The sequence below is a fragment of the Salmo salar genome, chromosome 01 (genome assembly GCF_965601325.2).
Source record: "Salmo salar chromosome 01, fSalSal1, whole genome shotgun sequence".
Lineage (NCBI taxonomy): Eukaryota > Metazoa > Chordata > Actinopteri > Salmoniformes > Salmonidae > Salmo > Salmo salar.
This window is the reverse complement of record NC_138291.1, coordinates 160525306-160550736: the sequence shown is the minus strand read 5'-3', so window position 1 is coordinate 160550736 and position 25431 is coordinate 160525306. Positions and strand designations below refer to the sequence as shown.

Below are 25431 nucleotides of genomic sequence, written 5' to 3'. Positions count from 1 at the left end.
GTACAAAATATAATAGATTTTTGTTTGACGTGATTATGTACACCTGAGACAATGGACATTCAGGAGAATGGACATTTAAAGAATGATCAGATAGACATGTATTGTGTAGATAAAATATGACTGTCAGTAACAGTAGATTGGAATAGAATATGAGATTGTGTTCTACTATCTTAAAAAAAAACTGCTATCTAAAACCTAAAATGGATCTCCAGCTGTCCCCATAGGAGAACTGTGTAAGTACTAGGTAGAACCCTTTGGGTTTCAGGTAGAACCAATTTGGGTTCCATGTAGGGAACCTAAAAGGGTTCTACCTGGAACCAAATAGGGTTCTTCTATGGGGACAGCCGAAATACCCCTTTGCAACCCTTTTTTCTAAGAGTGTAGTGGTTCTATTTATATCTTCAACATGCAGTTGCAGATACAACCCTGACATTAGTTAAAGGCGGCAATAGATTCCGGGTCAACAGCATCAATATAACAGTATAGCTTCCGTCCCTCTCCTCGCCCCAACCTGGGATCGAACTCGAACCATGGACCCTCTGCACACATCGACAACAGCCACCCTCGAAGCATCGTTACCCATCGCTCCACAAAAGCAGCGGCCCTTGCAGAGCAAGGGGAACAACTACTTCAAGGTCTCCGAGCGAGTGACGTCACCAATTGAAACGCTATTAGCGCGCACCACCGCTAACTAGCTAGCCATTTCACATCGGTTACATAGGCTAAGTGAGATTGTGCCTGGCCAATGCTCTATGGGCAGTTGATGTCGACTCAAATTATGCAAGCATTGTCTGTCTACACTGCCATTAGATGACAATGACATAGATAGATCTTGTCACAAAACAAGATTTTGTAAAGGGTCTATTGGACTAAATATCATCAATATCAACAGTGCTTATCCATTTTGTGTGTATTTTTTATTTATTTGTATATTACCTTTTGTGTTATACTCTGGGGCCCTTCTATTCCCTAGACCAGTGACCTATATTTGAGCCACAGCCTGACCTATGGTATCTAAAGAGTTAACCTTTCAGCGATTTTTAGATTGGGAGGGTCTGGACACAGTTGGTGCGTTCAAAAAAACTCGGAACTCGAAAAGAAACGAACTCCGAATAGGAAAAATCGTTTTAAACGGGCCTCCAAATCGGAATTACAAGTTGGAAACTCGAGCATCATGCTATCAATCCAACAATCAATCAATAAATGTATTTTATAAAGCCATTTTTACCCAACCTAAAACCCAAAAGAGCAAGCGATGCAGATGTAGAAGCAGTGGCTAGGAAAAACTCCCTAGAAAGGCTGGGAAGAGGCAGGAATCAGGCTCTGAGAAGTGGCCAGTCCCGTGGAGTGCCGGGTGGAGATTATACGAGTGCATGGCGATTAAGGCCAGATCGATCTTCAACCAAGATAGTCATTAAGGCCAGATCCTAGAGCTCCAACTTCTCCGACCTGAAGATCACTGATGTCACGATTTTTCCCAGTCTGAGCTCGTTTTTACCTGAGTTCCCAGTTGTTTTGAACGCACCAAGTTTCACTGTGCCTAAATTGACTGGCGCTCTGCTCGGACGAGGGCGTGTTCAGTTAACAAAATTGTGCTTCGGTATAGAAGGCCTGCAGTAAATTGCGGCGGGGAATTAGGCAGAGGTGGTTCTGGTATTCTTTGAGGTGTTTTCATAGATATTTTAATTTGTTAAACCATGTCTAGGTTTTTTAACGCAATTAATACTCACCTCCGGAGAGATTTAGCCGCATATCGCGCTATTGTGTGTCTTCCACTGCGTACAATAAACTACACTTCGCAGAAACATGTGGGAAATGGGTAAGCCCCCTCGTGCACTTTTTTGCCTTGTAGTAAACAACTCATGTTACCCTTTCAGCTTTCTTGTATCCGACAGTAAGGTTACAGATTTCACGTTTGGGACAGTTGGAGGAGACCACAGAGGTGTCCGGGAGGCTATACGGGGCTCTTTGATAGCGTAATGTTATTATGGGTCTGTCCACAACCCAACCGTTTTAATTCAGTTTGCATAATGCACATGACTTCCCTGCTGAACAGACCATGAGATTCTTCTGACGCGCTAATGTTCTCTGTGTTTATAATGTGACAAACAATTTAGCCTAAATCTCCAACTGACGTTAATGTGCCAGGCTATCTGAGTGATCTCATGGCAACATGTGTTGCATTTCCTTCCAGGGGTGTATGTCAGGTCAGAACTGGTCAGGGTGGATTTTCTTCACAATAATCTCTTCTGCTTCATAGAAGTCACATAACTACTCTACACATCTTTATCTGTATTGAAATAGATTCAAATGCATTCAAATCAATGAATATATATTTTATTTTTTGACAATTTTTTTAAACATTTGGTCTCACTGTCTTCTCTCATCTCACCCCTATTTACCCCCTCTTCCCCCTCTCAGGGACAGCACTATGGTCCTGGGGAAGAGGTGGAAGGACACGGCTGAGACGGTGATCATCGGAGGGGGCTGTGTTGGAGTCAGTCTGGCCTATCACCTGGCCAAGGCTGGACAGAAGGATGTGGTCCTGCTGGAGAAGTCTGAACTGACCGCTGGATCCACCTGGCACGCTGTAGGTCAACAACAACAACAACAACAACAAACTAAAACAGATCTAGGATCAGCTTTCCTGTCCCCAAAACCTTATCTTAACTGTATGAGGGAAGACCGAACTGTCTGGGAGCAACAGATGGCTTCAGGGGTTCATGGATAGAGTCTTGTTTTGAAGGTCAGTCAGGGGGGCACACAAACGTATTGGGGGAGTTTGTTTTGCAAGGCCCTGTGCCCCTTAAGTGAAATCTCCACCCACCCGGGGCATGCAAATGAACTCGCCCATTTATTGATGGTCTAACACCTGTTTCGACCTGAGACGTTCTTCTACTGATACATAAGTTAGCAAGGCATGGGAGTTTTCATGTTCCCCAACATTTGAATAAGTTAAGGAGTTGTTACACACACCCACTATTAGAAGGAACGGTCAGAGAAAAAGATAAAGGAGGTCAGAGATATTCAACACGGAAATAATACATTGAGACCACACTCAAGATATTTACATTTTGTCATTTAGTCATCTTATCCAGAACGACTTACAGTTAACGGAAAAACCTGACCAAAGATACTACGGCGAGATATCAGATAGTCCACTCGGCTGAGGGAGATTCCCAAGAAGTAGATGGAAGCATGTAAGAAGATCTAAGTTATGTTAGCTGTCAAAGACAGCTGCTGTCAAAGAACCAGGCCTATGTGGTTCTGCCAAGGATCTAATGACCTAATTCTGCCTCTCTATAACCCCCTTCCAACAAACCCTATCCCATATAAGTTACTCTACATAGTAAATATGCTGCCCTTAATGTCAAGGGGCCAACTTTCCTAGAAGACTTATCAAACTTCTCATTCTATGTATCTGTGTTAGGAACATGTGAACTGCATGCCCTGGTTGTGTAGTTAGTCAATGGAGATAACATGATGTTGTTGAAATGTGTATTATTACTATTGTTTTATAAGATGCACTTTCAAATCATTGCTTTGCAAACTTGCAGGGTCAGTACAGTAGATCAAGTGTTGTCAGTGTTTCCATTTACATGACCATGTCTCCTCTTCTAAGTGTCTATGTTTATTGTCTGTTCCAGGCTGGTTTGACCACGTACTACCACCCTGGTATCAACCTGAAGAAGGTTCATTACCACAGCATCAAGCTGTATGAGAGTCTGGAGGCCGAGACAGGACAGGTATACTACACGTCAACCACAGCACAACGGATTATATCATGTCTGTGTCTGTATGAGTGTATCTATGTACAGTGGGTATCAAAGTATTCACCCCCCTTGGATTTTTTCATTTTGTTGTTACAAAGTGGGATTGAAATGAATATAATTGTGATTTTTTTGTTGTTGTTGTTGTCATTAATGACAAAAAATAGTCTGTATTGTGAAATTGGAAGAATATAAACGTTAATATACCTTGAGTAAATACATGTTAACTCCTTATGTAGCAATTACAGCTGGGAGTCTTCTTGGGTAAGTCTCTAAGAGCTTTGCACACCTGGATTGTGCAATATTTGCCCATTAGTCTTTTAAAAATGATTCTAGATGTTGGCTAGACAGCTATTTAAGTCTTGGCAAGATTTTGTAGCAGATTTAAGTCAACTGTAACTTGGCCACGCAGGAACATTCACTGTCTTGTTGGTGAGCAACTCCAGTGTAAATTTGACCTTGTGTTGTAGGTTATTGTCCTGCTGAAAGGTGAATTCCTCTCCCAGTGTCTGGTGGAAAGCAGACTGAAGCAGATTTTCCTCTAGGACCTTGTCTGTCCTTAGCTCTGTCCAATTTCTTTTTATTGTGAAAAATTCTGTTTGCCAATGTCAAGCATACCCATTCCATGATGCAGCTGCCACCATCCTTGAAAACAAGGAGGCAGTAACTCAGTGTTGTTGGACTTTCCCCAAACATGAGGCTTTGCATACAGGATGCATGTTTTGCAATATTTGTGTTCTGTATATTTTTTTATTCTACTTTTTAGGTCATTATTGTGGAGTAAATACAATGTTGAGCCATCCTCAGTTTTTTTCCTTCACAGCCATTGAGCTGTTTTAAAATCAGCAATGGCCTCATGGTGACATCCCTGAGCAGTTTCATTCCCGTCCTGCAGCTCTGATGTGCCGGGGGGTTTAATACATAATCCACAGCATAATTATTAACTTGAACATGCTTAAAGAGATATTAAATGTCTATTTAGTTATTGTTACCAATCACTGCCCTTTTACTATGAGTCTTTCAAAAATCTCACTGGTCTTTTGTAGTTGAATCTGTACTTGAAATTCAATACTTGCCTGAGGGACCTTACATATGTTGTATGTATGGGGGACAGAGGAATTATGCCAACCCCTGTTATTAGCGTGAAATAACAGGGGTTAACATGCTACTTATTATGAGAATTGTTTAGCCAAATTTGACTCCAGAACTATTTTAGGCTTGTCTAAACAAATGGGGTGAATACTTTTGCAATAACTATTTTAGTTATTACATTTTTATTAATTTCATGAAGTTCTTTGTGTAGCTTAATGACAACAAATCACAATTAAATTAATTTGTATATCACTCTGTCAGACAACTAAATCTGGGTGAAAAAAGGGGGGTGAATACTTATGATACCCACTATGTATGTATATATGTTGTACACATTTTATCCATGTGTCTATAGGCGGTGGGTTTCCACCAGCCAGGCAGTATCCGTATTGCCTCCACCCCAGTCAGAGTGGATGAGCTGAAGTACCAGATGGCAAGAGCCCACTGGCACCCCACACCCCAGTGGCTCATCACCCCTGAGAAGATCAAGGAGCTCTTCCCCCTGCTCAACATGGACAAGGTCTGGACCTGAACCAAAGAGATCTATATCTGTCAGAGGAGGCTAGTGAGGGGAGGACAGCTGGTAATAATGGATGGAATGGAGTTAATGGAATGGTACCAAACACATGGAAAACCAGGTGTTTGATACCATTCCATTTATTCCGTTCCAGCCATTACTATGAACCTGTCCTCTCCATTTAAAGTGCCACCAGCCACCACTGATCTATAACCGTGGCTCTATATCTATTGTTCTGGTCTGGACCGGAGGAATGCATTCTCATGCGCCATAGACAGATATGTTTGCACTGTTTTGCCAACTCCATTGGTCATTGGTATGACAATGCCCATAGGAGTTGGAAGACGGCACAAACAGATCTGGGACCAGGCTAATAGACATCATCGTGATCTCAGTTTCATGTCATGACTTAAGAGCCTAGTGGATATACTCTAATGATTTAAAGAGGCTTTACACAACTTTTCCCACTGCGGGGGATCTTGAGGGAAACTAAACTTCCATAATGTATCTTTAAAGTTGTCATTGACCAAGAACGTTTGTTTGAACCACTAGACAAGGACATGACAGTAACACTTTATATCCACCTCCCCCAGGTGCTAGCGGGTCTATATAACCCAGGAGACGGCCATATTGACCCCTACTCCCTAACCATGGCCCTGGCTGCTGGGGCCCGTATGTATGGAGCCCAGATCTACAACCCAGCCCTGGTCTCTGGCCTCACACCCACCAGTGATGGGAAGTGGGATGTCCAGACCCCATACGGGACCATCAGAGCTAACCGCATAGTCAACGCCACAGGTCAGTGGTCGAATATTTGTCAGTGGCAAAATATCTGTCTCTATGTAAACCCCAATGGAGGCTAGAGGAGGGCAGAATCTGTGGACAGGCTCATTGTAATGGCTGGAATGGAATGGGTCATCACTGGTACATACAAATGCATGCAGGAATACATGCACAACATATACTTCTTGCTGCATATATGGAGAATAGAAACAAGAACCTTTGGCTAACTGGGAGGCTTAGTTTCCAGCTAGAACTTGGTCTGCCAGATGAGCGTTGATGTAGTTGGGTCCAGGCTCTATGTTATTGTACAGAGTGTGTTTGTGCTGCAAATCACTATTGATTGCTCCTCGCACAAGCTTGTACATCCAAACTAACATTAGTGACCATACTACAGAACATGCATTGACTGTTGACTTCTAGATCAATTGTATCAATACATTGCATCATGCACTGTAGTATCTTGAAGATATATCAGCATGTAGAGGTCATTTAGGGCTATAGATGAGTTTCTAATGTTTAAAACTGACTCCAGCAGTTTGTCCATTCAGCAACACAGTCCTGTTATTCACAGCTCTTGGGTCAGATTGAAATCTCACTGGCAAACATTGAGAAACTATGATTAGAGCCGGCCAAAAGGCTTGAACAACAACTTCAGTTGAAGATTTTTCTAAACGAGTTGGGGTGAGTCAGATTGTGTAACACAGACCAGTCTGGGTGGGTGAGCTGGGGAAGTTAACACCTCTAGCTCCTCTCCAGGTTGTCAGAAATTAAACCCACAGACCTGGTTTTACCAGTTTGGGTTGGTTAAAATGCAGGAGCCCATGTCTCTCTCAAGTCAATCAAACCAGTCACTCCTCATGAACTCATTTTCAGTTCAGCCACTGGCTGTGTTTTTTTTTTTTTGCTGCTTGTAGACAGACGAAAGCGAGATGACCGTAGTGAAAGTAGTATTGGGTATAGACTACAGTAAAGAGCACACTCGGCACAGGCAAATTAGATCTTAGGACCCCAGTCCTGAGGACAAAGAAGTTGATGAACCTAAATACTTTAGGGGTGAGTTCAGTTGTCGTTCTTGTTTGATTTGGCCCAGTGCTGAGCCTCTTTCAGTCTTTCTGACTCTTGTCTGAACTGCTCTTATTCCAAGGCTGCTATCTTAGGGACATTTGACCATATACACGGCATTCTGAATTCAGGGGAAGCAGGGTCGCATGGTTTGAACCGGGTCATACCAGTTCTGGGAGGATTAAGTTGGCAAGGTTTTGTCACCACTATCATACCTCCTTGCATAACTGATTCATTTAGCAGCTGCCTGAAGTTTGCTCTCTCCATCCTTTATGGGTCCCTGGAGGAGGGAGGGAGGGGGGGATGGGGGGGGGGGGCACGTTGTAGGTTTACTTTGCTTTGTTGTAGCTTTGCTAAACCCATTAATATTACGGCCCCTGGCACTCCGTTCCCTCATCAGTTTACCCAAACTGGCTAAAACCTGTTGGCCTATCACAGAGCAGCAGCTGAAGGACGCCTCTTCAGCAGACGTTTAACACTTTGCTGACAGATTTTTTTAAATCTTGAAGAACAAACATTTTCTGATTCCTTAGTGAAGCTTGGGTTTCCATGTGCCTTTTCTCTGCAAACTTTTATGTTTTCTATAAGTTCATGAATTTGCAGTTTGGGTCCACTCATTTGACAACCTAGTGTTAACATCACCTATGTACAACAGTCAAACCGTAGCTGACTGGGCTTCCCGAGTGGTGTGGTGCAGCGGTCTAAGGCACTGCAGTGATTGAGGCGTCACGACAGATCTGGGTTCGATCCCGGGCTGTGTCGCGGGTGGCTTCTGGGTTAAGCGAGCAGTGTGTCAAGAAGCAGTGCGGCTTGGCAGGGTCGTGTTTCAGAGGATGCATGGCTCTCGACCTTCGCGTCTCCCGAGTCCGTACGGGAGTTGCAGCAACGAGACAAAGACTGTAACTACCAATTGGGGAGAAAAAGGGGTAGAAATTGTTTTATTACAATAAAAAAAACATAGGCAAGTCATCTTTGAATAACAGTCAGCTATCTTAGAATTTTACTCATTATATTTTGTCAACTCAACTTGATTTCCTCAGTTGGCGTAATATAACAAGCTGTAACTTCATTTAAGTCATTTAGCAGACACTCTTATCCAGAGCTATTAGGGTAAAGTGCCTCACCTAGTCTGCTTGGGGATTCAACCCAGCAACGTTTCAGTTACTGGCCCAACTCTCCTAACCCCTAGGCTACCTGCTGCCTGTAACTACCAAAATGTTGTCTAGTGCTTGATACGTAGTTGATTCACAGCAGCTACAACATTGTCCAGTCAGGCAAAAAAACTGATGTTTTATTTTGGTAGACAGGATGAATTAGGCTATAATATTAATATAATATATGCCATTTAGCAGACGCTTTTAACCAAATGCCATTTACAGTCATGCGTGCATACATTTTACGTACGGGTAGTCCCAGGAATTGAACATACTATCCTGGCGCTGCAAACACCATGCTCTACCAACTGAGCTACAGAGTAAAACGAGTGCTTGGTAGATATAACACTTCCTATAGGGAATCTGCAGATATACTGCCCATAGACGTGTGTTATTGCATAAGTCACGGCTGGTGAGAGCCTTACAGCCTTGTCCTATACATTACACTTTGCATACAATCAACATGGAGAGAGAAATGTATAGCTGCACATAAAGCTGCTGGGGCCAAATGAAAGCCACTTTGTCAGGGGTACAATGGAAACGTCCCATAGCGCAGCTGAGGGATTTAATCTAAAACCTTGTCGTTGAAGCTGCTGTTGTTTGAAACCCCACTGGACACTGTAGATTTATAGTGTTTGACCAATGCAGTAATGGCTACTGTCTCCATATGGTCCAGTAAAATAGTAGAGCGCACGTACAGCACATATAGGCCGGGTAGTGGGAGTTTGTGTCGTTTGTGTGGTGATTGTGTCAGTTGCTGTGTTTGCACTTTGCAGACATGCACACATACACAACCTGCAGTCTGAGAGTCTTATCTGTGTGTCCAGTTTTGGTTTTGTGGGCTTCTTTATCAGAACATCCTTGGTTGTACTCGTAAACAGTAGCTAATACACCTCTTAAACTCACTCCTTTACTTAAGAGTTAAATCTCTCAACTTCATTATACTGCTTTGGAATAGGCCCAGTGATTTGTGGTTGAGTTTTGGACGTTTTGTGGGAATAACCCTGGGAGGAGGAGGAGGAGGATCTTCTGTGAAGAAAAAACATATTCCAAAAAAGACCACTTCCGTCGAAGCCTCCCTCTCTATACATATCATTGGGAAGTTTATATCTTTCATTACAATACAACTCTCTAATCCTCAGGTCAAACTACTCTCTCCTTTAGTGGGTGGGTGAGGTGTGTGTGGTGGGATTTGGAGGTTCACCCCTCGACATGCAGGGTAGGATATGTGATTTATGCTTGCTGGAGCGATGGTCTGCAGAAATAACTCCATGTGAAAGCAGATCCTGAAGTACAGCTGGAGCATTCCTCACAAACACCAGTCTCTCATTTGCTCCCTCTACTCCCACACTCATTCCATCCCTCCCACCTTATAAAAATGTTTAAAAACAATCTAATCAGTGTATTGGTTGCGTACACATATTTGCAGGCGTTATAGCAGGTGCAGTGAAATGCTTATGTTTCTGCAGTAGCTCCAACAGTGCAGTAGAATGTCTCACAAATACAATACACAAGTAACACACAAATTGTAGTCCCACACTCACCCTATTCCATCTCTCTCTCTTTCCACTGTCTCAAACTCCCCCCTTTCCTCCCCCCCTTGTTTCACTCCCACATTCACCTCGTTCCATCTCTACCTCCCCTTCTCCAACCCTACCTTCATAATGCTACACCCCATCACTGTTTGGCACCTTAACCAATGAGAACCCCCAGAGTAAGGTAAAGGGTTGTGGTTCTTGGAATGTGTCTCCCCCTGAAGGATTGGTTTCACCATGTTGGCCCTGTGACCTACTAAAGGTGCACAGGACACTGAGACCCTCAGTGAAAGGACAGTGTCTCAACGAGAGAGAGAAACCTTGTTTATCAGAGTCTCTGGCCTTTAGAAACTATTTAGGTTATCACTGGTGCTCATAAATATAAGCAAGGGAGGGAAATGAACTAGTTAGTTAGAGGTGTGGAGGTGGTTGTACTCTGGACATGGCTGAGCCTGTGTCAGACAAAGCCCCACTTCCAATGAGTCCATTCATTAGAGGTTATTCCTGGGAGGGGCTGTGAATGGCCCTGTGTGTGTCCTGCTACTACTCTGGCTCCTCCAGAAGTTCTGCCCTGGCCCAACTGGCTGTATTCGACAGAATTGGGGCAAGGCAACCTTTAAAAGTAGAGAGTACGTACGTCCCTCTGAGCTGGAAAATGTAAACAAAGCTGTTGAGAGCGAGAAAGCGGAATCTAAAATGAGCGACTAAATCAGAACCTACATGTAGTTTAAGTATTTATGTACAATGCATTCCAAAAGTATTCAGACCCCTTGACTTTTTCCACATTCCGTTACGTTTCAGCCTTATTCTAAATGGGTAAAAGAAAAAAGAAATATATATATATATATATATATATATATATATATATATATATATATATATAATCCTCATCAACCTTCACACAATACCCCATAATGACAAAGGAAAAACAGGTTTTTAGAAATGTTTGCAAATGTATAAAAAAACAAATACCTTATTTGCATAATTATTCAGACCCTTTGCTATGAGACTCAAAATGGAGCTCCGGTGCATCCTGTTTGGTCATCCTTTATGTTTCTACAACGTGGACTCCACCTGTGGTAAATTCAATTGATTGGACATGATTTGGAAAGGCACATACCTGTCTATATACCCACAGTTGACAGTGCATGTCAGAGCAAAAACCAAGCCATGAGGTCGAAGGAATTGTCTGTAGAGCTCCGAGACAGGATTGTGTCAAGGCACAGATCTGGGGAAGGGTACCAAAAAATGTATGCAGCATTGAAGGTCCCCAAGAACACAGTGGCCTCCATCATTCTTAAATGGAAGCAGTTTGGAACCACCAAGACTCTTGCTAGAGCTGGCCGCCTGGCCAAACTGAGCAATTGTGGGAGAAGAGCCTTGGTCAGGGAGGTGACCAAGAACCCGATGGTCAGTCTGACCGAGCTCCGGATGGAAGCCACTCTTCAGTAAAAGGCACATGACCACCCGCTTGGAGTTTGCCAAAAGGCACCTAAAGACTCTCAGACCATGAGAAACAACATTCTCTGGTCTGATGAAACCAAGATTGAACTCTTTGGCCTGAATGCCAAGCGTCACGTCTGGAGGAAACCAGGCACCGCTTATCACCTGGCCAATACCATCCCTACAGTGAAGCATGGTGGTGGTGGCAGCATCATGCTGTGGGGATGTTTTTAAGCGGCAGGGATTGGGAGACGAGTCAGGATCAAGGGAAAGATGGACGGAGCAAAGTACAGAGAGGTCCTTGATGATAAAAATCTGCTCCAGATCTCTCAGGACCTCAGATTGGGATGAATGATCACCTTCCAACAGGACAACGACCCTAAGGACACAGCCAAGACAATGCAGTAGTGGCTTTGGGACAAGTATCTGAATGTCCTTGAGTGGCCCAGCCAGAATCCGGACTTGAACCCGATCGAACATCTCTGGCGAGACCTGAAAATAGCTGTGCAGTGACGCTCCCCATCCAACCTGAGAGTGCTTGAGAGGATCTCCAGAGAAGAATAGGAGAAACTCCCCAAGTACAGGTGTGCCAGGCTTGTAGTGTCATACCCAAGAAGACTCAAGGCTGTAATCGCTGCCAAAGTACTGAGTAAAGGGTCTGAATAATTATTATTTCAGTTTAGATTTTTTTTTTATACATTTGCCAACATTTAAAAAAAAAACAGTTTTTGCTTTGTCATTATGGGGTATTGTATGTAGATTGATGAGGGGGGAGAAAAATGAATCCATTTTAGAATAAGGCTGTAACATAACAAAATGTGGTAAAAGTCAAAGGGTCTGAATTCTTTCTGAATGCATTGTATTTGAGCCAGGGTCTGGTGTGGAACAGTTGCAACTCAGCAGATAACCCCAGTTGTTGACTTCTGCCGCAATCTGACATTTGTTCCCCGTCACAACTAGTTCCTGCAGGCCATTACCAGTCTGTGATCTGTGGGGACAAACAGCTGTGGTGGCAGCAGGGGCCATGGTGTGTGTGTGTATAGAGAGAGCGAGAGAGAGAGCGCAGTTGACACACATCAGACTTTCACCCCACAAATCATTATGTTTGTCTGGCTAGGGACCAGTAGCAACAGTCTTCCATTTCATAGGTTGCACCTCCGTCACTCAGTCGCAGTATGACATTATTATGAAAGTTCTCTAGCCGCCCTCTATCGGCAGCGCCATAGTGGTGCCCTTGGTAAAGTGGTGATAAGCGCAGTCATTCTGGACGAATGCTAACTACTGTTTAGTCTAAATTAAACTATAGTGCCTGGAAATACAATGACGTTGCTGAAGTAGTAAAATATTTAGTAGGGAACAACTTTGCCAGCATTATCATGTCATCAAATTGACTTTAGACAGATTGCAATGTTATTAGCTAGCAAAGTTTGTAAAAAATACCTAGCAATGCTAATGTTAGCTAGCTAAAATCCAGGGGGGATGATCCCCAATGCTGGAAGGGGGGCCCCCCGAGTGGAAAATGTTTGGGAACCCCTGTCCTAAGATGTGGAGCCCTTAAAATTCGGAATTAGAATAAAGATAAAACATTTCAGTAATTGAATAGGATCTCTATGGTGGAGCCATAGTGTTGGAGCCATATTCAGACAGCTAACTCTGTTAGTGTAATATAGCAGGTCTCAATCTGAAATGGCATCCTATTCTCTATATAGTGCACTACTTTTGGCCAGAGGCCCATGGTTCTTGCCTAAAGTAGTGGACTATATAGGGAATAGGGTACAATTTCAAACACAGCCCATATCTGAGTGGCATAGAGTACACCATAGTACTGTAGTAAGTCATGCTCTCACTCTTCTTAGCTGCCAGCTTATACACTCTGTATATGGCATTCTAATATTCTACAATTTTTATGGCCATTTTCTGCTCAAGACATCCCTTAGACACACATACACACGCCTCCATTTATGTCATTATCTTTTTACAATCCTCTGTGGGACCCAGTTGGCTTTACAGTGTTTTGGTCTCAAGAAGTGAAGGCTGGTTGGTAGAGGGCAGAGAGTGTAAGTGTGTATGTGAGGCTCTGTTCTTAACCTTGTTTTGCTTTCCTTATGGTGGAGACTGGAGCGGTTCAGGGATGGCTGTTTACATGCTGGTGGTCTTTCTCCCTACTGTCTGTGTGTTAAGTGCTTCCTGGTCTCATCAAAACTCATCAATTTCCTGTGCAGACCATGAACTCATTACTTATCTTTGATTGGTCAACAGGTTTCTGGGCAAGGGAAGTTGGCCAGCAGATTGGCTTTGAGCACCCCACTATCCCTGTCCATCACCAGTATGTTGTCACGGCAACGGTGCCTGAGGTACTAATTTAATTACATTTTAATGTCTTACTGTATTAACTATCCTTCATTGTGCATATTTTACAGTAAATGTGTTGTGATGTTTAACAGCGTTTGATTTGATGTTTAATAAATGTTGTGTTTTGTTGTGTCTAGGTAAAGGCCCTGAAGACAGAGCTGCCAGTGATCAGGGACCTGGAGGGCTCCTACTACCTCAGACAGGAGAGAGATGGACTGCTGTTTGGACCCTACGAGAGAGAGGAGAAGATGGTGCTGCAGGACTCCTGGGTTAGAGATGGAGTACCACCAGGTCTGTCTGATCTCTCTATCGTTCTCTCACCCTCGATCTCTATGCCTTAACCTCAGTTGTACTCTCTCGTTGTGTTGTGGGTGTGTGTGTGTGTGTGTGTGTGTGTGTGTTGAACAGGTTTTGGTAAGGAGTTGTTTGAGTCAGACCTGGACCGTATCATGCACCACGTAGAGATGGCCATGGAGATGGTGCCTGTACTGAAGAATGCTGACATCATCAACATTGTGTCTGGACCAATCACCTATACCCCTGACCTCCTTCCTATGGTCGGACCGCACCAGGGAGCACGTAGCTACTGGACCGCTATCGGCTTCGGGTAAACGGGAGTGTTTGTGTGTGTGATGGGGTCGGGTGGATGCTGAAATCAATATGACTGGATGGTGTAGTGTGAAAGTTCTAAGCATCTTCCGTATTGTGGGAACTATAAAAGCCTTATGTTTGATTGACAGGGAGTAGGAGGTTGTAGCTTAAAGGCATACCTCAGGGTCTGTTTGTGTCCCAGGTATGGAGTGATCCACGCCGGTGGCATTGGGAAGTTCCTCAGTGATTGGATCGTGACAGGGGAACCCCCCTATGACCTCATTGAATGTGACCCCAACCGGTATGGAAAATGGACCACTGTACCCTACATGTGTGCCAAAGCCAGAGAGTCCTATGGATTCAACAACGTGGGTGAGTAGTCACTACCAATGTTCCCTCAAATGTTTTTCATCACTGAGCAAATTCTCAGATCTGCTATGCACAAACTTGAAGGTTGTGAAAATCCTGTGCAACTTCCAGCGTGTTTATTGTGAACACTGAGGCTGTACCCGCTTTAAGTTTGTTTTAACAGTGGTCAAGTAGGCTACTGTGGCTATTTGATCATAATGTAGGCCTACGAGAGTGGTCTACCATCAAAAGCAATGGAGAAAATGCATCCCATAACATTTTAACATGGACATAGCTGTTCTATCGTTCAGTCTACAGTAGCAGCCAATGTGTGCCTACATTCCATGAGACTTTTGGGAAAGAAACATGCAGGTCTTGACATTAACCTGTTTATCCACTTGTCCTTCAGACAACATGTTATAGTGGTGTTTGATGCAAGAAACCACTTTACAAAATAAAATGCATTATTATTCCCATACCACTATTACAGAGAATCAGACAAATTATGCTACCCTCTGCCTACTTAGCTTATGCAAGCCTGTCTCAAAATACAACACAGCCCCTTTAAGACAAAAAAAGCTCTTTACCTGACTCACTTTTCAAAGATTTTGAGCTCTTGTAGGAAGCAATCACTTGCCCATTGCTGACTGCAAATGATCCATAACTGGGCTAGTAACTCACTAACTCGTAAAGGATATGAACAGATGTACACATCACTACCTGTAGCTTTCGCTTTGATCACAAAACAAGCACATCTACTCACGATCGCTCATGCTGTCAACTCTCCTCTCTCTTTATCCCCCCCTTCTGCTCTCTCTCTCCTTCCCCCCTCTCTCAGTGGGCTACCCTAAAGAGGAGCGTTTTGCCGGCCGTCCGACCAACAGGACCAGTGGTGTGTATGAGCTGCTAAAGGGAAAAGCTTCCATGGGGTTCCACGCCGGCTGGGAACAGCCTCACTGGTTCTATAAGCCTGGAGACGATGCCGGTTACAAGTAAGATACCAAACCAGTCAATCAATCAGTACAAATATGACAATACACTGAGCGTTAACCCAATGAGTCCCACCATAACGTCGGCATGATTTAGGACTTGAAACCCCTTTTATACATTGTGACTTTGAGCTACAGAGTCATACCATTGGATTTGTCTATTTGGTCTGCATCCGCAGATACCAACCGTTAGTCTGTATGATTAACTGGGGCTGAGTTAGTTGTTTGTGAGACAAGGGTGGATGCCGAAGGGGCCAGGCCCCGGTCTTATTACAAAAACATCTGTGGAGTCGGAATAGTTTGAGACTCTCACGAACACCCACGTGTAACATGTTTTGCTCTGACGCTCACAAGCTACACGAGTTGTTAGACGGTAAGGGGTTCCTCTACATAGAAGATCATAGGAAATCCCAGGAAATGGTGTCTATAATACTATCTCACATAGTTGCTGTCACAAACTCAACTCCACGCAATTGTCACTGACTAGTAGGACGTTAATTTCCCACAGAGCAAACAATTTCTGTACTTATATCATTCATATAAATACATTTTGTATCAGGTTTATGCATTGATGGTCTTAAAAGAAGAAAATAAAATGGGGCACGTGACAGCAGTGTGGTTTCATCCTGGTGCAGCTGAGAGTGTGTTAGAATGTTCAAGGAATTGGTGTTCTTTTTGGGGGGGGGGGGGTAGAAGGGGGGAGGTTAGGATAGGCTGGACAGCTCCCAGTGGAGGAGTGGAGACCACCCCCTGTAAATATATCATCCAGCCCCAATGGGTCTTACAGAGGTGAGCTCACCGAATGTAACATGGCATTATGTAACAGTTACTCTAGCCAGCACAATAGAACCATTTAGAGAGAACATCAAAACATATTTACATGTAATGCCTTGGGAAATAAATCCTGTATAGCTACTGTTCAGTATAGACTGATAATATTAGTCTGACTTCATCCTCATCAGGTGTTCAAGGTCTCAAACCACTTTTGTTTTAAGAGCTGGAGGTGTTTTGGAGATCAAACCTAGGGTTAGGTTCCAATTGGCCCGTTTAAACTCAGATTTAAGATTGTTGGCCAACTCAAACCCAGGGTTAGCTTCCACTTGGCCACCCACCAGTGGCTGATTAGGCTATTTATTGACTCAGAGAATTTAGCACCACCTGTGGGATTTCTTTATGAAATTATGCCCACGGTATATGAAAATAGTTTTCCATATGTAAAACTATAAAACCTACTGTATAAGGACTCCGTGATGCAATGTTATGTAAGTACTAGCAGTGAAGTGTCCTTCCTAACACCATGTCTTTGTATGACTGTTATTTTATAACACAGTGTTTAAGTCTGGCAAAAAACTCTACCCAATAAATACACTATATATACAAACGTATGGGGACACCTCTTCAACTTAGTGGATTCGGCTATTTCAGCCACACCTGTTACTGACAGGTGTATAAAATCAAGCACACAGCCATGCAATCTCCATAGTCAAATGGCCTTACTGAAAAGCTCAGTGACTTTCAATGTGGCACCGTCATAGGATGCCACCTTTGCAACAAATCAGTTTGTAAAATGTCTGCGTTCTAGATCTGCCCCGGTCAACTGTAAGTGCTTTTGTTGTGAAGTGGAAACGTCTAGGAGTAACAAAGTTGTAGGCCACACAAGCTCACAGAACGGGACCTCCGCGTGCGGAAGCGTGTAGCGTGGTAAAATCGTCTGTCCTCATTTGCAACACTCACAGGTTGCTTAAGATCACCATGCGCAATGCCAAGTGTTGGCTGGGGTGGTGTAAAGCTTGCCACCAATGGACTCTGGAGCAGCGAAAACACGCTCTCTGGAGTGATGAATCACGCTTCACCATCTGACAGTCTGACGAACGATTCTGGTTTTGGCGGATGCCAGGAGAACGTTACTTGCCTGAATGCATAGTGCCAACTGTAAAGTTTGGTAGAGGATGAATAATGGTCTGGGGCTGTTTTTCAAGGTTTGTGCAAGGCCCCCTAGTTCTAGTGAAGGGAAATCTTAACAATACAGCATACAATGACGTTCTGCACAATTCTGTGCTTCCAACTTTGTGGCAACAGTTTGGGGAAGGCCCTTTCCTGTTTCAGCATGACAATGCCCCAGTGCACAAAGCAAGGTCCATACAGGAATGGTTTGTCTAGACCGGTGTGGAAGAACTTGATTGGCCTGCATAGAGCCCTGACCTCAACCCCATCGAACACCTTTGGAATTAGATGTTCGACGAGAGGTGTCCACATACTTTTTTTGTGTGTGTGTACAGTACCAGTCAAAAGTTTAGACACACCCACTCATACCAGGGTTTTTAAAAAAATTATTATTTTCTACATTGTAGAATAATAATGAAGACATCCAAACTATGAAAAAACACATATGGAATCATGTAGTAACCCTTTTGCTTAGATGACGGGGTGACAGGTAGCTAGTGGTGAGAGCGTTGGGCCAGTAACCGAAAGGTTGCTAGATCGAATCCCCAAGCTGACAAGGTAAAAACCTGTCGTTCTGTTACTGAACAAGGCAGTTAACCCACTGTTCCTAGGCCGTCATTGTAAATAAGAATTTGTTCTTAACTGACTTGCCTAGTTAAATAAAGGTTAATAAAAAAATGACAGCTTTGCACAGTCTATGGCTTGGGTGCCTGGAGACTTTGTCAATTTTTGGGCCTTCCTCTGAGACTGCCTGATATAGAGGTCCCGGATGGCAGGGAGCTCGGCCCCAGTGATGTACTGGGTTGTCCGCACCATCCTTTAGCGCTTTGCGGTTGAGGGCTGTGCATTTGCCATACCATGCAGTGATGCAGCCAGTCAAGATGCTCTCGGTGGTGCAGCTGTATAACTTTTTGAGGATCCAAATGTTTTCAACGTCCTTAGTGGAAAGAGGCACTGCCGTGCCCTCTTCACAACTGTACAGGTCTGTCTCAGCCAATACTTTGCCATTACATTTTAAATTAACCAAGTAACTAACCCACAAATGTCTGTCTTTACTCCCCAGGCCTAGTTTCAGGCGTACCAACTGGTTCGGTCCGGTGGGGAGGGAGTGTAAGCTGGTGATGGAGAAGGTTGGGGTCATTGACCTGACACCCTTCGGCAAGTTCATGGTTAAAGGGAAAGATTCTCATAAACTGCTGGACAGACTGTTCGCCAACACTATGCCCAAGGTAAGGATAACACTATACACAACTACTCACTGTATCTCACCAACGCTAGGCCCAACGTAAGGATAACACTATACACAACTACTCACTGTATCTCACCAACGCTAGGCCCAAGGTAAGGATAACACTATACACAACTACTCACTGTATCTCACCAACGCTAGGCCCAAGGTAAGGATAACACTATACACAACTACTCACTGTATCTCACCAACGCTAGGCCCAAGGTAAGGATAACACTATACACAACTACTCACTGTATCTCACCAACGCTAGGCCCAAGGTAAGGATAACACTATACACAACTACTCACTGTATTACAACTATTTTATACACAACTCACTGTATCTCACCAACGCTAGGCCCAAAACGAGAGGGACTAAATGTATCATTGCATCGCACCAGGCAAAACTCACTCATTCCCATAGACGGCTCATTGCACCACTGTATAAGTCCCTATACAACTCTATTGCCAACAGGTGGCAGTGTTCTGTTTGCTGCTCAGGCAGAGGTTAATGTTATATTTATGTTTCACTCTCTCCCCTGTCAGGTGGGCCTGACTAACATCAGCCACATGTTGACCCCCACTGGGAGAGTCTATGCTGAGGTCACCATTACCCAGCTCACAACTGGAGAGTTCCTCCTGATCACAGGATCTGGATCAGAGCTGCATGACCTCAGGTAACACAGGCAGACACTCTAAGCAGCCCAGGCCAGCTAACGAGGTGTAGAGTCAAGCCGTCCCATATAGAATTATTCAGTAATCCATTATATAACATTATTCTAACCCACTTAGAAACACTGGTAGTTACAGCAGCTGCTACTTTAACGTCCCCTCTCTCTGCTCCAATAGGCAAACAGCACATTATAAACAAATTAATCTCTTTTCTACCTATTTATTCAGCTCTCGGTCTCTCATACATCATGAGACAGTCTGCTGGTGTTGTATATCACCCCCTAGTGGTGACCTATCTTTTCCACCAAGGGCCATGTGGGTGCAGGGTTTTGCTCCAGCCCTGCACTAATATACATGATTCAACTAATCAAAGTTCATATTGAAGACTTTGATTAGTTTAATCAACATTGTGCCAGTGTTTCGTTTCCTTTTGAGTACCTTGAAGTTGATAATAAAACCCTATGGACCCCTCCCTAACCCCAGGTGGATGGAGGAGGTGGTAGTCGAGGGGGCGTATGATGTAGATATTTCCAACGTGACAGAGGACATTGGGGTGTTGGGTGTGGCTGGACCAAAGGCTAGAGATGTTCTACAGAAACTCACTCAGGAGGACATGAGCGACGCAAGCTTTAAGTTCCTCCACTGCAAACCCATTCAACTGGGTGGCGTCAACCTCAGAGCTATCAGGATCTCCTACACAGGTGTGCGTGTGTTTGTGGGCTTAAACATTTTTAAGAGTATGTGTGGCATGTGAGTGCATGTACAGCTCAACTAACGGACGGTGTTTCAGGTGAGTTGGGCTGGGAGCTGTACATTCCTCACAAGGACATGGCAGCTGTGTACCAGGCTATCATGGCAGCAGGAGAGGACGAGGGCATCGACAACTTTGGTACCTACGCCATGTCATCACTACGACTGGAGAAAGGCTTCAGAGGCTGGGGCGCAGAGGTACGCGCGCGCACACACACACACACACACCTTTTTAAGTTGTTTGTGGATGTTGGACTGATGTTTTTGTCTCATCAGATGAACTGTGACACCAACCCTCTGGAAGCTGGTCTGGACTACTTCATCAAACTCAACAAGGTAGACATTGTTACTAGCTACTGCTGGTTCACCAGTCAACCACTGTGTGTTCAAATAGAGGTGTCATATTCAAACGTGTCGCTTATTTTTTACATGTTATGAAATTGTGGCCAGTATACTAAGTCTACTTAGTTAACATTTTCTCCTACACACCTGTATTCTTTTTTGGGTTATTTATGCTACTTATAAATAAAGCACACATCCCAACACTCTAACATCTCTCCTTGTCTGTCTCCAGCATGCTGACTTCATCGGTAAGGCAGCGCTGCAGGAGATCAAAGCTAAAGGTCTGAAGAGGAAGCTGTCATACATCACCATGGATACGGATGATGTTGACCCAGAGGGCAACGAGACTATCTGGCTCAATGGCAAGGTGAGTTGTGTGTGTGTGTGTGTGTGTGTGTGTGGTATAGAGGCAACACAACATTAGAGCCTTACACTTCCACCCAACGTTTGCCTTCCTGCAACCTTCTCCATCTCTCCTAGGTGGTTGGTAACACTACATCTGGGGCCTACAGCTACACCACCCAGCAGAGCCTGGCGTTTGCCTACCTGCCAGTGGAGCTGTGTTCTGTAGGGCAGAAGGTGGAAGTGGAGATGTTGGGGAGGAAGTATCCTGCCATGGTGGTCCAGGAGCCACTGGTCCTCACAGAACCAACCAGGACCCGGCTGCAGAAGAAGAGCAAGGCATAGACACTGGGGACGGGCAGAGAACCAGCTTAGAACTAGAGTACCAGACCTGGGTCGAAAATAGGATGTTGGCTTTCAAATATTTACAGTATGCTCCTGGTGCTAATTTCAACCCAGGTTCGACCAAGGTCCGCAAACGGTAGAGTCGACACCAACCAAGCAACTACACTGTGAAGTGAACTATACTGGCTGACAAAGTGACATGAAAAAGACTGAAATGTGATGAATGGTACTCAAATGACACCCTATTTCCTATTTTGTGCACTGTTTGTTGTGTACTATATAGGGTATCATTTGAGACAGACTTTGACTATGAAGTAAAAAAAATATATATATATACTTTCCTGTTTGGTCATCTGGTGAGGAAGAATCAGCTAGAGCAACCTAGAATGTGCATATAAGAGCTTAACTCTAGGTTCCAATGTGGACATATGGACATATTGGAACGTAGCCCTATACTTGTATTCGTCTCAGTATTCATAGTATTACAGGTCCAATGCAGCCATTTTTATCTCGATATCAAATCATTTCATGGTAACAATTAAGTACCGAACTGTGGTTGTTTTTAAAACATTTTTTTTTAAAGAATTTCACCCCTAAGAAGAAGAAAAAAAGCGCAATTTCTCAAGCAAGAATTTTGTTAGGACCGTTTGGGAGTGGTCTGGGAGTGGTCTGGGAGTGGTCTTACACTAGCTGTTATTGGCAGAGAGGTTTGGAACTCTTTCTTATTGGTCTATTAACTCATTTACCGCCTGGTGATGTCAACAGGTAGGCCAAAACTCCATCCCACCCAAACAGGCTGAAATTTCAGGTGGTCTTTTCAAACAGCTCTTACACTAAAAGGGCATTATCATTTTCACAGTCGTATTCTAACATCGTAGTGTGGAAATGTATATAAAACACTGAGCCTTTAAAGTCATGATACCTTTGGCTTAAGTCTTGAATCCATCCAACCCTTAGAATGTGGTCATTAAGTACCTATACCTTAACTGCTTAACAACAGAGCCAATCATTTCTCTTAGGTGGCATTTTAATGTCTCAGTGTGGCAGTGTTATCTGTTTGAATGGCTTTTTAAATTCCAGGTATTAAGGGTTATTATGGGGTTGAAAAGCAGTCTTGGTAGAAGTGTTATTGTAGCTACACTATCACAAGAAGAATGGGCCAAATAGATGCTGCTTTACTTCCTACTGTAGTCTCTACCTTATGTGGAAGAGACAATTAACTATGATAATGCTTTGCACAAACCTCAGTCTTGAAAGCAGGGTGGGCATATTGCAGATAATAATCAACTATGCACCAGTGGCGGTTCTAGACCATTTCAACTGGGGGGGCCAAGCTGGGGCCAGTTGTACTGTTAGAGGGGCCAGTTACATTAGACGTTATTGTTGTCATATCGTTTTCTTCACTGCATTGCAGGCATTAGCAGGCAAAAGACCATGTTCATAATCATTCAACAATTTATTTGCGTTTCCATTATAATTTTCATTAGCATTACATATTCAGTATCAGGTCACATCAACTGTATTCTCCGGTTTTTGTGGGGTTTTTTGCAAAAGGATCAGCAAATTCATCTAGACTCAAGGCCTTTGCCCTCCTTGACTCAATACACGTAAATTGCTTAATCTGTCATCTGACATTGTGGACCTGAGATGCGTTTTCACCAGCTTTAGTGCAGAAAAACTCAGTTCACAAGAAGCAGTACTAACAGGGATTGAAACAGCTATCTTGCACAGTTTAAAGAGCTCAAAGGAAACTTCTGTATAAGGCTCAATGAATAATACCAGCTGTACTACACTGGAGGGTCTCTGCATGCCACTCTGTATTTTCCTTTCTAAAAGTCTTCTGAACTGATGTAGTTCATGCCCCAAGTCCTCAATATTTGATTCATACATTCTAGCAAATGGAAACAGGGACTTCTCTTTGAGAAACACATCACTTGTAGGGTTTAGAGTTTGGATGCCATTCATTATGTCACAGTTTTTGCTAGGGAACCTTCTGTTAAGCTCATTGAGCATATGATCTAAAACAGGGTAGAAAAGGGTTGTACGAAAACGGCCTTTTTCTTGTTCTGAATCTGACCCACTGTACTGAGTACAGTCTCCATTAAATTGAGAGCTTAGCTTTTTTGGTCGTTTTGCAAGGGGGTGTATCGCATTGCTCAGCTGTGTTCAACACTTCATTCCATAGGTCATCAAAAAATGACCCATCCCTGTAGCCATTCAAAGTTTGAACTAAGGCTTCAACTAAATCAACAGCCTTTGACAGGTCAAGTGATAAAGACTGTAGCATATCTGATAGAAATGTTTTCTTCTCCAAACACTTTATGGAGTGTAACAAGGCACACAATGAATTGTAAATCTATCTGTGCAAGCAGACCTCGTGCCTCAACAGATCTGTCACCATTGTTCTTGGACTATGTCTTGCAGGACTCGCTTAATGGCAGGTAATCTATCCATAATAGTATGTAGAGCCATATATCGACATGCCCAGCGAGTGTCACTTAGTCTCTGAAGCTCTCTAGGTGCACCTGGGTACATCTCTTTGTATGCTAAATCATTTTTGATGCACATATGACCCAGATGTGAAGACGTAAAGTCTTTCTAGTAAGGAGAAGAACTGTCCTGCCTCAGGAACAGCTTTGACTGTATCCACTAAAACTAAGTTTAGACAGTGTGCACTGCAGTGGATGTAAAAGGCATGCTTTGCTTGTTCTTTAATGCGTGCCTGGACGTCTGAATGCTTGCCACTCATAACGGAAGCACCGTCATATGCTTGGCCTACTAGGTTGTTTTTGTATTCAAGACCATGACTTTCTAATATGTGTATGATTTTGTCAGTAAGCCATGCTGCATCTAGTCGATCGGCCGATTCAAAGTGGAGAAAGCTCTCATGGACAGCTCCTCTGAAATAAGACCTGAGTACTAGTGATATCTTCTCCTTTTTGTTTTTACGTCTTTTGTTTCGTCTGCCATTATGCGAAAGACCTCACTGTCTTTCACTTCTTCTATCATTTTTGTTCAAACCATGTCTGCCAAACAACTCAGAACCTCATTCTGAATCCCTTTGCATTATGAATGGAAGTCAACCTTTTTTTCACAGTTGTGTCATCCTTAGCTATTGTTTCTAGGATTGCCATGAAGTTCCCTTTATTATCTGACTCTGCAGACTCATCGTGTCCTCTCTGTGCAATGTTTTGTGTGGCTGTAAGTAGTAGTACTTCTCCTATTGTTTTAATATAGTCCCGATTTTTCTTGAACCTGTTTGTTGTGTTCCTTGTTTAGGGCATTTACCAGTGTTGCATTACTTTTTACAGCTTTCTGATAGTCTCTCCATGTAATTATTGCTTGTTTGTGCTGCTCAGACCTTGCATGAATTGTAAGTTGCCTTCTTCCAGTTGTTAAAAGCCAATTGTGAATCAAATACAGTCTCTGATTTTTTTGAATATTCAAGCCAGGGGTGGATATGGTACCAGGCCGCCTTGACGCTCCTCCTCCGGTCCTCCATCAGAGTTCTTGGGTATATGTTCATCATTGGCTGCACCGGTGGTTCCTCCTGGGATTTGCTGATATCTGCCAAAGAAAGAAATCTATAATTAAAAGTATCTATTTGGGTAATTTTAGATATACCATTGCCATCAGGCAACTTCTGAAATCCATCTGATATCTATATCACAAGCCCAATAGCATATTATATAAGAATTCATTTCAATCACAAACTGACTCATTTCTATACACCATATAAACTGACTCATTTCTATACACCATATAAACTGACTCATTTCTATACACCATATAAACTGACTAATTCCACTGCTTTACAAGTAACCACAGATTTATTCAACATCACAAACCTGATGGTCCACTGCTTGTGGACGCACAAGGCTCCTCTGTTGGTGTCTCAGCCTCTACCTCGGCCTCTCCATCTGTCTCACTTTCCTGCTCTGCTATGCCTTCACTCTGTCTCTCCAATGGACAAGTCTTCCTGCTCTCTCTCTGCTCTCTCTTGCTCTCTCCACACCTGAGCCATCTGGCTCTGTCCCACTGTCTGCCTTGTCCTTCTTCCAAAGAAAAGACATGACGTCCTTCTTTCTTTTCATTTTGGTGAAAACTAAAGAGCAAAAGCAATGGGTACCATGCTTATTAATTTACTTAAAATAACTGACTTGCTAGGTA

At 43.5% G+C, this 25431-nt stretch overlaps 1 protein-coding gene across 1 annotated transcript; it reads left to right on the top strand.

Moving 5' to 3' along the window:
• The first annotated feature begins 1547 nt into the window (after positions 1 to 1547).
• Positions 1548 to 24679, top strand: dmgdh (dimethylglycine dehydrogenase). Its single transcript, XM_045692155.2, has 17 exons — positions 1548 to 1819; positions 2422 to 2590; positions 3648 to 3746; positions 5218 to 5382; positions 5973 to 6177; positions 13616 to 13710; positions 13846 to 13999; positions 14117 to 14315; positions 14502 to 14671; positions 15486 to 15639; positions 18644 to 18809; positions 19357 to 19487; positions 19966 to 20183; positions 20273 to 20430; positions 20509 to 20568; positions 20807 to 20941; positions 21055 to 24679. Exons 1-17 carry the CDS (start codon positions 1698 to 1700, stop codon positions 21259 to 21261), a joined length of 2607 nt encoding a protein of 868 aa, XP_045548111.1. The 5' UTR covers positions 1548 to 1697; the 3' UTR covers positions 21262 to 24679.
• Positions 24680 to 25431: the final 752 nt, after the last annotated feature.